The sequence below is a fragment of the Lolium rigidum genome, chromosome 2 (assembly GCF_022539505.1).
Source record: "Lolium rigidum isolate FL_2022 chromosome 2, APGP_CSIRO_Lrig_0.1, whole genome shotgun sequence".
Classification (NCBI taxonomy): Eukaryota; Viridiplantae; Streptophyta; class Magnoliopsida; order Poales; family Poaceae; genus Lolium; species Lolium rigidum.
Genome location: NC_061509.1, coordinates 247,730,994 through 247,744,186, shown reverse-complemented (window position 1 = coordinate 247,744,186; position 13,193 = coordinate 247,730,994). Strand labels below are relative to the sequence as shown.

General features: G+C 41.4%; 1 protein-coding gene across 5 annotated transcripts; it reads right to left on the bottom strand.

The window, feature by feature from the left end:
* Positions 1–391: 391 nt before the first annotated feature.
* Positions 392–12,830, bottom strand: LOC124693227 (the record flags this gene model as incomplete). Of its 5 annotated transcripts, none has more annotated exon segments than XR_006999900.1 (20): positions 392–888; positions 1,059–1,474; positions 1,546–1,911; positions 3,808–3,867; positions 4,433–4,486; positions 4,872–5,009; positions 5,090–5,155; positions 5,393–5,446; positions 5,521–5,742; positions 5,813–6,037; positions 6,143–6,375; positions 6,578–6,787; positions 6,919–7,022; positions 7,178–7,373; positions 8,397–8,463; positions 9,234–9,653; positions 9,729–9,812; positions 9,904–10,269; positions 10,347–10,432; positions 11,546–12,830. XR_006999900.1 is itself a non-coding variant. In XM_047226690.1 (19 exon segments), coding segments are annotated over 19 exon segments (4,404 nt in total), but the record flags the coding sequence as incomplete, so codon positions are not given.
* Between the last annotated feature and the right edge of the window lie 363 nt (positions 12,831–13,193).

The window sequence follows — 13,193 nt, the reverse complement described above, 5'->3', positions numbered from 1 at the left end:
CAAAATTGCAACACTTACTTTAGAACAAAAGTAGTACACGTGAAGGTGAAGCATCGGAATATCAAGTACGCCCTATGAACAGCATGCAGGACCTAAGTTGCCAGGTCTACCTCAAGCCAAGCACGGTAGCCCAATGCAACAGCACAAACACAGAACGCGATTGTCGCCCAAGAGTTGAATCCATGCTAGATTGCCATCCCTAGCTTCCACAAAATGCAGCTTCCACAAGATGCTTTGGAAGAGAGATTACACACCAATCGCCACATCAATGTCTACTCTATGAATAAAATGACAGGATGCACCCAAGCCCACTTCCGCCTGGACAGAGCAGGCACGTCCCATCAAGGTCCAAGCACAACCAATGCAAACAAAAAGGTTCAAGCACAACCAATGCAGAAAAAAAATTACCATTACAAAATGAACAGCTGTTCTACATTGCCAGTATGGCTTTGAACACCACCGACCACAATTGAGCACAGTTACAAATCTGGACGGCAAGCAGAAAACACCAGTCTCAGACCAAAAAATCTGGATCCAACATGCAAGTTAACATCTGAGTATCTGACAAACACGCCAGACTTGCTAGTTAACTTCCCCTTTGCTGTTGTCTTGACAGCATAAATCAAGTTAACCCTAGGAACATGTTTAAAAACCTACTGGTTTCATCTAATCACCCAGTACCAACCAACATAGAAAAGAATAATCTTGATCAGTGCCTCTCACTGCTACCTGGCTGCTCAACAGTGGTAGCTGATCCAGTCTATTCAACTGCTTTCACTGTCTCCATCCCTACAAATAACATGAATCAGACCTTGTTAGATACTACTTCTTCCCAATCATATGAAGGAACGTCACCCCTTCAGTCATCCCAAGTTCCCTTCTTTTCTTCTACAACCAAAAAGCAATGGTAATTCTCACTATTTTTTGCATAACTACACTGTGCATTTGTAAAGGTAGGAATGTACAAAGAAAATTTACAAAAGCTGTACTCTAAACGACAAATCTATATACACAGGTGAGAGGCATCTTTGTATAACCCCTGGCGGGGTGAAATGCACCTATGTTTGCATTGATCCAAGTGACCAGGCATTCTAGTCATGATCCCACACCGAACAAATCCACAATAGCACGGTTTGCATCATTCTACAGCTTGGTTCCGATGGTATCGTTTGTTGCTGGTAATCCTCAAGAGAAAAGCATAGGACAGAACTGCTTGATGCTTGTGCTTTCCAGATGAGAACACTAAGCATGCAAACATTTTGCGGGTTTCCATCAGAGAAAATAACCATCTTGATCTCAAATGTGCCTATCCACCAGGCTCATGTGGTTCATGGGTTTGTGTATTCCGTTTCCATGGTTTCTCTTTAGAAAGAGAATCACGGGGAACATATACATATCCTTTTGGAAGGCGTTGGTTCTGCGTTGATGCTTGATCAGATGTCATAATAAGCTCCTTTTGAAAGGTTTCTATCTGCTGCAAAATCATGTGTTGTACATTAGCTTGGTGTCAGAAATAATCAGACAACTGGCAAGAACAGTACAAACCTTATCTTTTATTTTCTGTTCTCCATCTTCCAATTTCTGTAGGGCACTCACTGATCTTTGTGGAAGTTGCTTGCCAGCAAGTGGTCCCCTCTCACTCAACTTCCGTTTGAAAGATATCAGTGTCCTTGAGCTATCAGCTGTGTTTCTCTCAGCATCTCCGTTATTAAGAGAAAACCTGACGGTTTTCTTCCCAGAAATACTGCTATCCACCGTGACATCGTCAGATCTTTGCACGGTTCCACTGTATGATTTATTATTAACTGAAGTAGTGGCAGATTCCGAACTAGCTCCAGGTGCAAGGTAGGAGAAAACAACAGTATCCTTCGTTTTGGCGAGTATGTCATGGTCACACAGAACTGTCTCTCTCTGGCAAAATAATAACACGGTGAATAAGATTATGTTATGAATTGAAAATCATCAGGGCAAACTGTTCTCAACAGAAGATAAAATATTTGAGTAAGCTTTAGAGTGATGAATAAAAACAAAACTGGAAGGGGTATTCACATGCACAGAACCTAATACTCTCTTCAGTCTTGAATACAAGGCCACTATCAAAAATGCAATTTGCATCGATACAAGGCCACTATCTCATCCCGAGAAGAATTGATTAGATTACTACCTCGTACAATGATGCTCATTAATGTAAATGTTACATGCATCCATAGAGAAACGTTACATGCAAACTTTGTTTTCTTGGTATCTAGAAATTCAGATAGTGGGCTTGTATATAAAACTGGAGGGACAATAGGTGATGAAGCCATGACCAAGGGTGATTGTGACTGGACTTTTCCTTTCCCTAATGTACTTATGATTTTTTTAGCAGTTACAAGGCTGGCTGACCATGCCAAATAGTATAATCGAATCTGATCAACAAATCTTCTAACAATTAAAGGTAAGATTTTAAAACCAGTTGAAATGGAGTAAACGGCCACCAAAAAATAATCAATTCAATTCAACCAATCCTGCTGCTAACAATTAAAGGTCAGATCTAAAACGCAAACAACAAAACACAACACCCCACCCCCTTTTTCTGGGCACCAACCCAGCCACATGCTTGACTGCAGAACTGAAATTTATGGAGGTAACAACAGATGCTGCATGTCGACCAAAACCTCATAGGGTCAAGCAGCTGGGTACATGTTTGACATAAATTGGAAACAGTACATGATAACATTTTTCTAAAAAATAGATGAAAAAAGAATCGGTTAGGGAGAAAAGATGAGTTAACTGATTTGGCGAAGAGTGAGAAGTAGCACGAGAAGAGGACAGATGGGAAGGCAGAAGGGGCGCTGTGCTGGGAGTGGATGAGACAAAAGAGACAAGGTTCTTGGCTGATACAGGCTTTGGTTACTTTTTCCAGTTAGCTCCTTCTCCGAAGTGACAAATTGCGAATCGGAATCGGAGGAAGAAATAAACAACATATTTTCTCACTACGCAGATCATCAAACCGTTCATGAGACTGGCATCTTGGGGAATGGAGGTGGTTGCTGTGGATGTAGCAGGGGTGGCAACGGATGGGGTGGGAACGCATTTGGTGGTGGAAGTGGATGTGCTTTGGTTGTCCTCCAGAACAGAGTTGTTCACCGATAAGGACTTAATCCGGTAACAGGTCCTGATGTGGGGTTCCGAGACTTAGAACTTTGTTTATTTCATTCCTTGATTCAAAGTGTTGCACCATGGCTCTTCATATAGGTAGCCCTGAGACTTAGATAATTTTTGTTTATTTCATTGCTTGATTCAAAGAGTTGCACTATCACTTTTCATATAGGTGGCTCGACTTTCCGCACAAGATACAAACTCTATCTATCTATCTCACTTGACAAATCTTGTCTAACTATGACAACTCTCTCCGAACTTATTTCCATATCCTAAGGTTATGTGATTCCTGCCTATTAAGACATGCTAAACATGGCCCATAACAATATCGTTCTGAAAATTCCAACACAACACCACCATCAAAGAAAACACGACAGATAAGGTTGTGAACTTTTAGATAGAAGTACAACAAAGCGAATTCTAACAAAACGCATATACAGTAGATAGATAAGGTTGTGAACTTTCAAATAAAAGTACAACAAAACGAATTCTAAGACGACGCATATGATGTCTCATAAATTCGTATTGAGGTATTATTTCCAACTATTCTTGTAAAGAAAAAAAGAAAGGATTCCTCATCCATAATAAAAATAAAAGATCTAGCCTCAAGATGTATTTCAATTTTCAAGGCACCAAACGAGAAGTAGAATTGACGGCCAGACATACCTTCACCTTCTCTCTCTTAATTACCCTCTCACACAAGAGGCGTAACTTTTCCAACTCAACCTGCAAATGATATAATAATGGCTCAATTGTCATTTAATCAATGTTCACTTAAAAGTAATGGCATTCCCTAGACACATCTTTTATCATAACATAAATATTGCACAAGCAAGGCTAGTACATCAGTTTGGAAGAATCATGTAGAACACAAAACACAGATGGTGCAGCACCATAAATTGAACTAGCAGGTGCATCTCACCGACACAACTTAATATGTTTCAGTTATCTTTCAAAAGCACTCCATGTTAAGAGAGAAACAATGAGAAGGGGTGGTGGGGGTGCTTTCGTGCTTGACATGACACTAACCAAAATTAGTAGGGTTGATTTTTCAGCTTAGCTGTCATTACTACATAGAAATAAAGGAAGATCTAAACAATAATAATCTAGTTACGTATCCAGCTCATTAATATGTTGCAGTAATAGAGCGCCACGCTGATATGATGTTATGTATCAAGCAGATACAACAAATCATTTTCAAAATAGTTTTTACTTGGTTCCTAATTGATAGTTTTTTAGTGTTAACCGAAATGCAGTTAAAAATAAGTAAATATGTATCAGGTAAACTAACCCTCATCCTTTTCAAGCTATTGAGTTCCTCAGGTCCATACTGCCAGGCATCAGTCTGCGTGAATTTCAAAGAGCAAAATAAGATACTGAAAATAGCTGTACCACGCGCAGGATTACTATAAATAACAAATATGCCCCTGGTGGTTAATGTTAGCAGGAAAATATGCATAAATAATCAAAGAAATCAAGCCTGCAAATTGGATACATAATTCTACTAACCCTTGCACATGCACATTGTTTGACCTCATTATGGTAAAACCGTAACGCCATGTTTAAGCTAATAATTTGCTATACATGTGCTGCAGGGGACCAAGTTCACTTCCTATTTCTTATATATAGTAACATGTTTATTTGCACGATATAATGTTAATAATTAACCTAGTTGTAGGTACAAAAGAAAGAAATGGATTGCTCCAAAATAGTCTTGATGCTGCACTTACCTCTTTCTGCTCTGTGCTGTGTTTCACACAGTATGCTTTGTGCTGCAACGTAGTCCCAAATCCTTTAATGTTCATGTAGAAACCAGCATCTCTAGCACAAGAAGGATGAAAAGTGGTCTGGCAGCCCTCACTATTGCACTGCATAGCAGAAAAAGAAACTTATCAAAACTAAGTGGTCTCTTCATGCTCTAACTTACATAAACAGGCACAGATGATACCTTGAGGCACACACCAACTTTGCTGATGCAGACACAACAAGTATCTTTTTCCCTTAGAAGGGTTTCCTGATAGATACATTAAATAGCCAAATATCAAGATGATGCAGTATAATGTGAAATGAGAACACTGATGGATAACAACTGATTCTGATAATATAAACAATAAAATCAAAGAGGAAGTTCTATTTATTTCTTAAAATGAACATCATATTTATGTGAACAACAAAACAACAGAGGAAATTTGATCTACTCTTGATAATGAAAACTGGAAGGAATTGCAATGCTTAAAGGAGACGAGTGTACCATTCCGCTCACTGGATTATCTTGCCCTCTCATGTACTTGGTCTCCAACAACCACTAACAAAATATTAGGAAAATAAAGTTAAAATTGAAACTCATATGAAAACAGAAGATGAAAAAGATTGAAGTACCTCAGCACAGAAGGCATGAATCCACTGGTCATCTATAGTCTTTCTAAAAGCACCAGATGTTCCATGGCACAGAGCACATCGTACCATGGATAAGTATTTGTCATTGCAGTCAGCTTCACCACTAGAGCTAACAGCTTCTGATGAAATATCTTCGCAGAGTTCACATTTCCACGGGCCAATAGATATCCCTAGATTTCTATAGCAATCTATGTGGACAGCAGCCTGTTCAACAGGTCAAAGTTAATAACACAATGGAGCATAATACCTCAAAACTCAACAGAATCCAACGCACCTTGCATCTGGAGCAGACAAATATTCTGTTCAACACAGATTCACTCCGCAAGCAGACATCACAGTAGAGTGCATTTTCTTTTGATAAAATTGGCATATGGAAAGTGCCAAAGTTAGTAACTGGTGAAACTTTGCTGTTGGATGGCTTTGATGAATCCTTGGACCGTGGTAGTGAAGGAGTCCGCTGGGCAACTCTTGAAGATCCAGCACCAAATTTTGGAGGAATCTATACAGGGTAACAGGAAATAAGATACATATCCTCGCAACAGAAATCATTTGTTAATTGACCAATAAAAATACAACAAGAAACTTCGTGAATAGCATGCAGTACATCATCATTTGCATCTTTTCTCACAGTGGAGTTACGTGAGGAGGCTGCAACAGCAGCTGCAGCTTCAGCTAGTACCGCCTGAGCTTCTTTATGTCTCTTCTCCTTTCTGCCACGTTTCTTAGCTTCTCTAACATCACGAAGAAAATGATTGACAAGGATGAAGTCCCATTTTCTTTTACTGAAAACATTCAACTCGCGAGAAAGATTCTGAACAACCTTCACTATTAAATCTTCTGCAAGAGTCAAACTTATAGTGATTCAGAAAAAGGAATACACAATAACATCATTATATAGGGACAGTTTCATTGACAGTGTTGACACGAAGGCCATTGACGTGAAACGAGCAACACAAGAATTGACAAGGTTTAATTATTCTAAAAACCACAGCAGAAGAGTAAAGGATACAAAGACTACATAAACCGAGGAAAAACTTACCATATGTATGCTTCAGAACCATAGCATTGTCAAGCAGCCTAGCTTGTAAGAACACCATTTCTCCTTCTACTTCATCATCAGGTGAATGATCAAGAATTCCCAAAGATTTTGCCTTAGAAATTTGATCTGCCACATCAATTTCTGTTGTTTCCATTAGTTCTATTGAGGAATCCACGTGCCTTTTCTCACTGGAAGAACATAATTGTCCTTCTAGAAACATTTGACCCAAGAAAACAGATTCAGATAAAGCATGACAAGTAAAATTTCATTAAGAAAATTGAAGGTGCGAACAATATAGCTTAAAACTAGGTAATTATTTGGAGAAAGTATTAATAACTTACCAGAGTGATACTGTGCCTGCTTATTCTGCTTAAAAGTATGGTCCCAAAGATAAGCAATTTTTTCCTTGATAAATGGATGGATGTAAGAATGAGAATCATCAAAGCTGCATAACGCAAAAAAAAGGGGTCAACAACAACCCGGCAAAATAGGAGGACCTTTGTTCATGCAAAAAAGAAAATGTGGTTTGAGACTAAATAAAGAATAGCAGACTAGGACAATAGGACAATAGGACAATACACAATTAGCTGGATTATTTACCTGAAAAAGGGTTGTCCATTAACATGATCCATATTACAATCACGATGATTGCATACGCCATTTTCATCTGAATTCGACCCATGTTTAACATTATCACCCAAAGAAGAGGTTTTATCCAATGAAGATACGCACCCCTCCAATTCCGAGCCAAGTTCAGGCTCTGTCAAGTCATTATTTTTCCTTCCAAGTGATGTAGCTGTTCATAATATACTGTCAGAACTAGAACAATACCAAACATTTACATGAATAATTCGGTAACATAATTGTTAGCTTAAACATATCTACTATAAGAAAATACTGTAATGTATATACGACAATCTGTTATGTGTGAATAAGAGTTAACTCTCCCATCCAGGTCCATAAAACTAAGCAATATTTAAGAATTTCTATACAAAATTCCTTTCTGCGCAAGATGAGCTCTGTTGATTCGAGAATGTCTATGGCTTTGCGGTATGCTTCATTTCACCTTTCTTATTATAAATAATGATATGGAAAAATGGCATATGCGGAAATGGCAACTTTTAGTTGGTATAGCTATTTTTTCTTGAACCAATAAAATTTACAACAAATTGTAGCCCCTGAATGGCAAGTAACAACAGGGAAGAACTGGCCTTGTCCAATAGAAAACAAATAAAGAACCAAACATAGCCTTAAATGCCCACATATATAAATGTAGAACGGCGCTGTCATGACCAGCATTGCAAGGCACTGTAAGTTGTTAAACTAGTAACATCTAATATAATCCAAATTATAAGACAAAGAGAATGAGAAATGCATACTTGAAAATTTGCAACCACCAAGACGTCAATTGCACAGAAAATAAGGACATCAGGCAAGCTTGCAACTTTCGCAAAGTTGGCAGCCACTTTATTACAATACAAGCAGGCAAGCTAGAGCAGATCATTCAGAGCTGGTGCAGTACTATAGAGAAAATGTTGTGAAGTTCTTTTCAGGCTGGCAGCCTGGCATATCAGACTGGGTCACACTATAAATAAGGATGTCTAACTGTAGGTTTTGCTGAAATGTTGTGTGGCAATTTGTCTCATTTGGTTTTGTGAATGAACAATTAACCAAAAGAAAACTGAGCTTCCAGTGGTGGCCAATACAAAAGATCACAGAACGATAAGACAGCAAACGATTAAAATGCTCTCTAGAGTAATAGAGATCGTGGAAAAGGCAGCGAGAACTCAGGAGAAGTGGTTCAACAAAAGATTTTTACCTTCGAGTTGATTTTGTACCTCCATGGAAGCACCGAATACTTTATTGCCAGGGATGCTGTTTGGTATCTGTCAAAAGGATGGGAATCAAAACTGCATCCATAACTAAAGGTCGCTTCCTTAAGACCATAAATAATGACAGTACAGCCACCTATTAAACCAAGGTAACCTGGAGCTCACAACCTTAGCAGAACAGGGAGACACAAACAATGATAACAGAACAAGATATCTGTTAGCTCTCTGTTGAACTATTTGCAGTAAAAATAAGAAGACACCTAAAAGCTGATGCAGCAGGGAGAGAGACAGAGGAAAGCTAAAGATTTCATTCACTTACTAGTGAGTGGCAAAATTGTAGACAACATTTACATTTAAGGGCTAATCCATTTGTGAACAGTAATAGAAAATTCATCTACCATTTTACTGTTGAATTTCAGATAATATACTTGTCATTTAGCACGAAGTAGGTCCCTGCAACACTACACAATCAGTCACAGCAAACAGCATACATATATTATCACCTTAGGCCTTGGCCACTTGGCCTTGTGGAGTTTGAAACAAATCCCATCAGAGTTACTAAGGATATATCTACCCTCAAAGAACATAGCCGATAAAATCTCTCTTATTCCCATTTACTATACTTAAAGTTAGCAGGTACGTAGATATGCGTGCAGAAACATAGTCAATGAAGATGTTTGCTAAGTTATGATGACAGCCACCAGTTATTCAGGGAAAAAATCAGAGGAAACTATCTACACACTGATATTTAATGCTTCAAACCAGTTCAGAGGGAAGAAACAAGTAAAGCTTCACAAAATATTGAAAAGTGTGTTTTTTCATACCAACTTTGCATGCACTGCCTTTGAAGTATCTTTGTTTCCAACTGGGGACAGATTTCTAATAAAATCTTTTGAAAAATCATCAGCACTTCCTTTAGCCATATCTTTTTTTCCATTTTCCAAAGTAGCTCCAGTTGCACATATTGCCTTCTCTTCTTTCAGAACTTTGGCATTAGACCTTGGTGGTGAGAGTTTTGGTACAGTAGAAACCGACATCTCAACTTCTGCTTCTTTGTCCACTGGGATCAATGAACTATTCACATTGACACTATTTGTACCCTCAGACCCATCTAGTTTGTCCTCTTGTACCACCTCTGAGCTCTCTTTAAGAGGGATCGCTTCAACAGCTGGTATATGTGCAGACTTTTGAAGCCACTTGATGATTTTCAACTTCAAACCATGGGAAAATGTTGTAGTTTCACCCTGAAAATCAGAGAATTAACAAAACTAGCTCGGAAATCAATTTTGAATGCTAGATATAAGCTATGCCCAAAGTACCACGAGAGCAGCTTCGAAGGACGCTGAAGAAATACCCACTTCAGATGCTATATCACTCACACTAACATCCCCTCTGTCAATTAGCTGCAAATACAGTAGGTATTAATATTTTTTTCTTGGCAAAGGTTAAGCAGTAAATGCCTGAGTAACAACTTGGTTCTGAATCAGCAGTTACCTTTTTGAGAACCATAGCAATATCACCAGAGTTTCTCATAAGATTACTAACTGAGGGATTATCAGTATCCATTTCCATATTTCGGGTTGCTTGAGTATCTGAACTTCTAACAGTACGGGGCAAAGCACCATGCTCCATCGTCTCCACTTTGATAAGGCTGTCAGGGTTAAAGCTACCGGTTTCATAGTTCATGGATCTGTCCTTGTTCTTCCGTGTGAATCTAAGCTTTGGAATCTTTCCAATGCTGAGATTTGCATCTTTTGTCCTCACTTCTCTAGCACCCTGCTCAGATGCATTATTGCTTTTCTCTAGAGAGTTGACATACCCAACTGAAGAATGCTTTGAGCAAAACGCTTTCAGCTCAACCTGAAAAACGAACATGAAAAATGAACAACAAGAACTTAGATAAGGCTGTGGCAACTGCTTGAAGATAATGATCTCACATTAGGATGTCCAAATTTTCCCCATATCTCCATTTGGTGCTTGGAATCTCGTGCACATATAGGATGGAAGGCAGCCCGGCATGACCCTGAAAACCACATGGAGCTTAGCGTTAACAACCTACAGAAGTGGGCAAAACTCTGCACAATGGATATTAGCCAAAAGACTAATGCTACCTCCATTCCTAAATATAACCCTTCTTACATAGCTAAGTTAGCTTTCTAAAAGAGCTTATATTTTGGAACAGAGGTAATATTTCTTTGTCATGGCTATAAATAACATAGGTGGTACTATTTATAACTGGCACAAAGTTGAGGAAAAATGTCAAAGATAACTGAACATGTTTCTTTTCATATAATACATCATATATAAACAGCTTTTAGGAGACACTTTTCACTTTTAGTATATATACAATTCAATGCTTAATCTATCTTGCGCAGCTATATCGAAAAACGAAATATATCAAACAGAGTTCAGGGCATTGCGATATCAAAAAGAATGGTAAGTTTGGTTGGCCATAAGAAAATAACACAGAAAACGTCGTCTGTTACTTAGGCAAGCAAGTCAATCAACACAAGACAATAACAAGTATCACAGGGAAATAATGGCCAATCGCCTAGCCAAGGAAATCAATCAACATAAGAACAGGATTCCTTTTGTTTGGCCATGAGAAAACAACACAGAAAACATCATCGGTTACTTAGGGCACCACTGATGTCAAGGGAAATCTTACTAAAAGGCTGCATCTACTCGGCCATTGTGGGTTACTCAGGCATGACTTTTTGTTGGAATGTGAGTATAAATTATCTTGGATACCTTCCATTAAAGAAGTAACACTTGGAAGTTGAAAGAATAAAGTACATGCTGAGTATCAGAAAAGGCAAAGCTCAATACCAAATCTGAGGCGGATTGTATTGTCTGTTTAAAAAAAAGGTAGGTTTTTGGTGTACGGTAAGTTTCAAAAAGGAAAAATAAGCCCGGTCAAAAAAAATGAAGGAAAAATAGGTAGGGAGAACTACCTATTTTGATTTATAAATTGTACAGGAAGTTAATATAACGCTTAATATAATGACATAACATGGGGCTGCGTTTCTGAAGCAATATTTTCTGCAATATTAAGGTCTGATAACCTTAAATATTATATGAAGTGAAACAAAGCTCAAGAATTGTGATAACTGAGACGGGAAGTAGAAGTATATACCATGGCTACATCGGACGCATGCACCCCGCTTAACCTTGCAAATAGTGCAGACCATTTTGATTGGATTCTCTTGTACAGATCCAATATTGGTAACAGGCTCCATTGAGTCCATGTCCTCCACAAGAACCTCTGGTCTCCAAAGGCTACAAAACAAGTGCGCAAATTGCAGGTTGCCTCCATCTGCAGTTCGATTAGGGTCGGTTTTTGCAGGTTTTAGAGCCCCTTTCCCCTTTGGGCATAGCACACAAGGCATTGACAGGGTGCTGGCTGCCTCTTTCTTGGATGACACCCCTGCGGACTCCACATACTTGCACCAAGCGCAGAGCCACTTGCCCTTCGGCACGGCATGCACACCATAACACTTCTGGTGCACGGAGGCCTTGCAGTTGCTACAGCGAAGCATCCTGTTGGACGCCATGGCACTCTGTCCCAAACAGCAAACATCGCACGTCGACCCCGCCCGAGCTCCCAAGCGTGGAAGCAGCACAAGCTTGTCTAGCCCAGCATCGACACCTAGGAGCTTCCTCTTCTTGTTTGGGCGCTCGGTAGTGAGCACGACTCGCTGCCTCGCTCCTAGCAGCCAATTCAGTGATGTCCCTGCCTCCTCCTCCTCCTCGTCCTCGCATACTGGTGACACGGTGCCACCGCTGCTACTACCTTGCTCCACCTCCTGTGGCCACTCCTCCCGCTGCGCAACCACCTCGTGCATACGCTGCTCAATGCTCTGCTCGCTGCGGTCCCTGGGACAATCCAGCTGCTGCACGACGACGTCATGTATGCCCTGCTCGGTGCTGACGTTGCTGAGGAAATCCGCACTCTGCGCGCTGCGCTCCTTGTGGCAGACGACCTCCTCGCCGCCCACGCCCAAGTAGGAGCTCGTCTCGGCGACGGCCACATCGTACGTCTCCTCCACCAGCAGCTCCTCCTCCTCCTCCTCGCCGCTGCCGGGCAACGGCACGAGGACACACGGGTCGAGCTCCCCGCGGCAGAAGGGGAACCTGGCGGGCATCATGAGCATTTGGACATCGTTGAGGGTGACGGGGCGGAAGTAGGCCTCGAAGTGGTCCCAGGCGCCCTTCTTCCCGGAGGGCGCGGCGGGCAGCTTGGGCGGGTGCTCCTCGGCGGCCGCGTCGGGGGGCTCCAGCTTCTTGTGCTTCTTCCGGCGGTCGCTGGGCCCCGCCCAGCTGACGAGCCGCGCGGGCAGCGTGGGCACCCGGGGCGCCGCCTCCTCCTCGAACGGCGTGCGCAGGGACAGCGCCTTCCGGGCCTGCTCGTACGGGTCGAAGCCGAGGGCCGCCGACTCCGGCGAGCCGGAGGCCTCGGCGCCGGCCATGGTGGCCCCCGCGCTCATGACGGCTCGGCGGGGGAGGGGCGCATCGCGGGCGGAGGATACGGCCGCGCCGGGGAAGGGCCTCCGGCGAGGGGCGCGGCGGGGCGGAGCTAGGGTTAGGGTTTCGTTCCGACCGGGAGTTCAGTCCGTCTGTTGTGTGCCCCTGTGCTCGAAAGTTCTTTTTTTTTTTCTCCGGCCCGTTTTTTTCGCTTGTGTTTCGGATCCGATGGGAGGGAGAAGAGGGAGGAGGCCACCGCGTGAGGACACGCGGTTCGGTTTTGTATACGCCAGGGATACGCGTAGGATACGGCTGGTTTT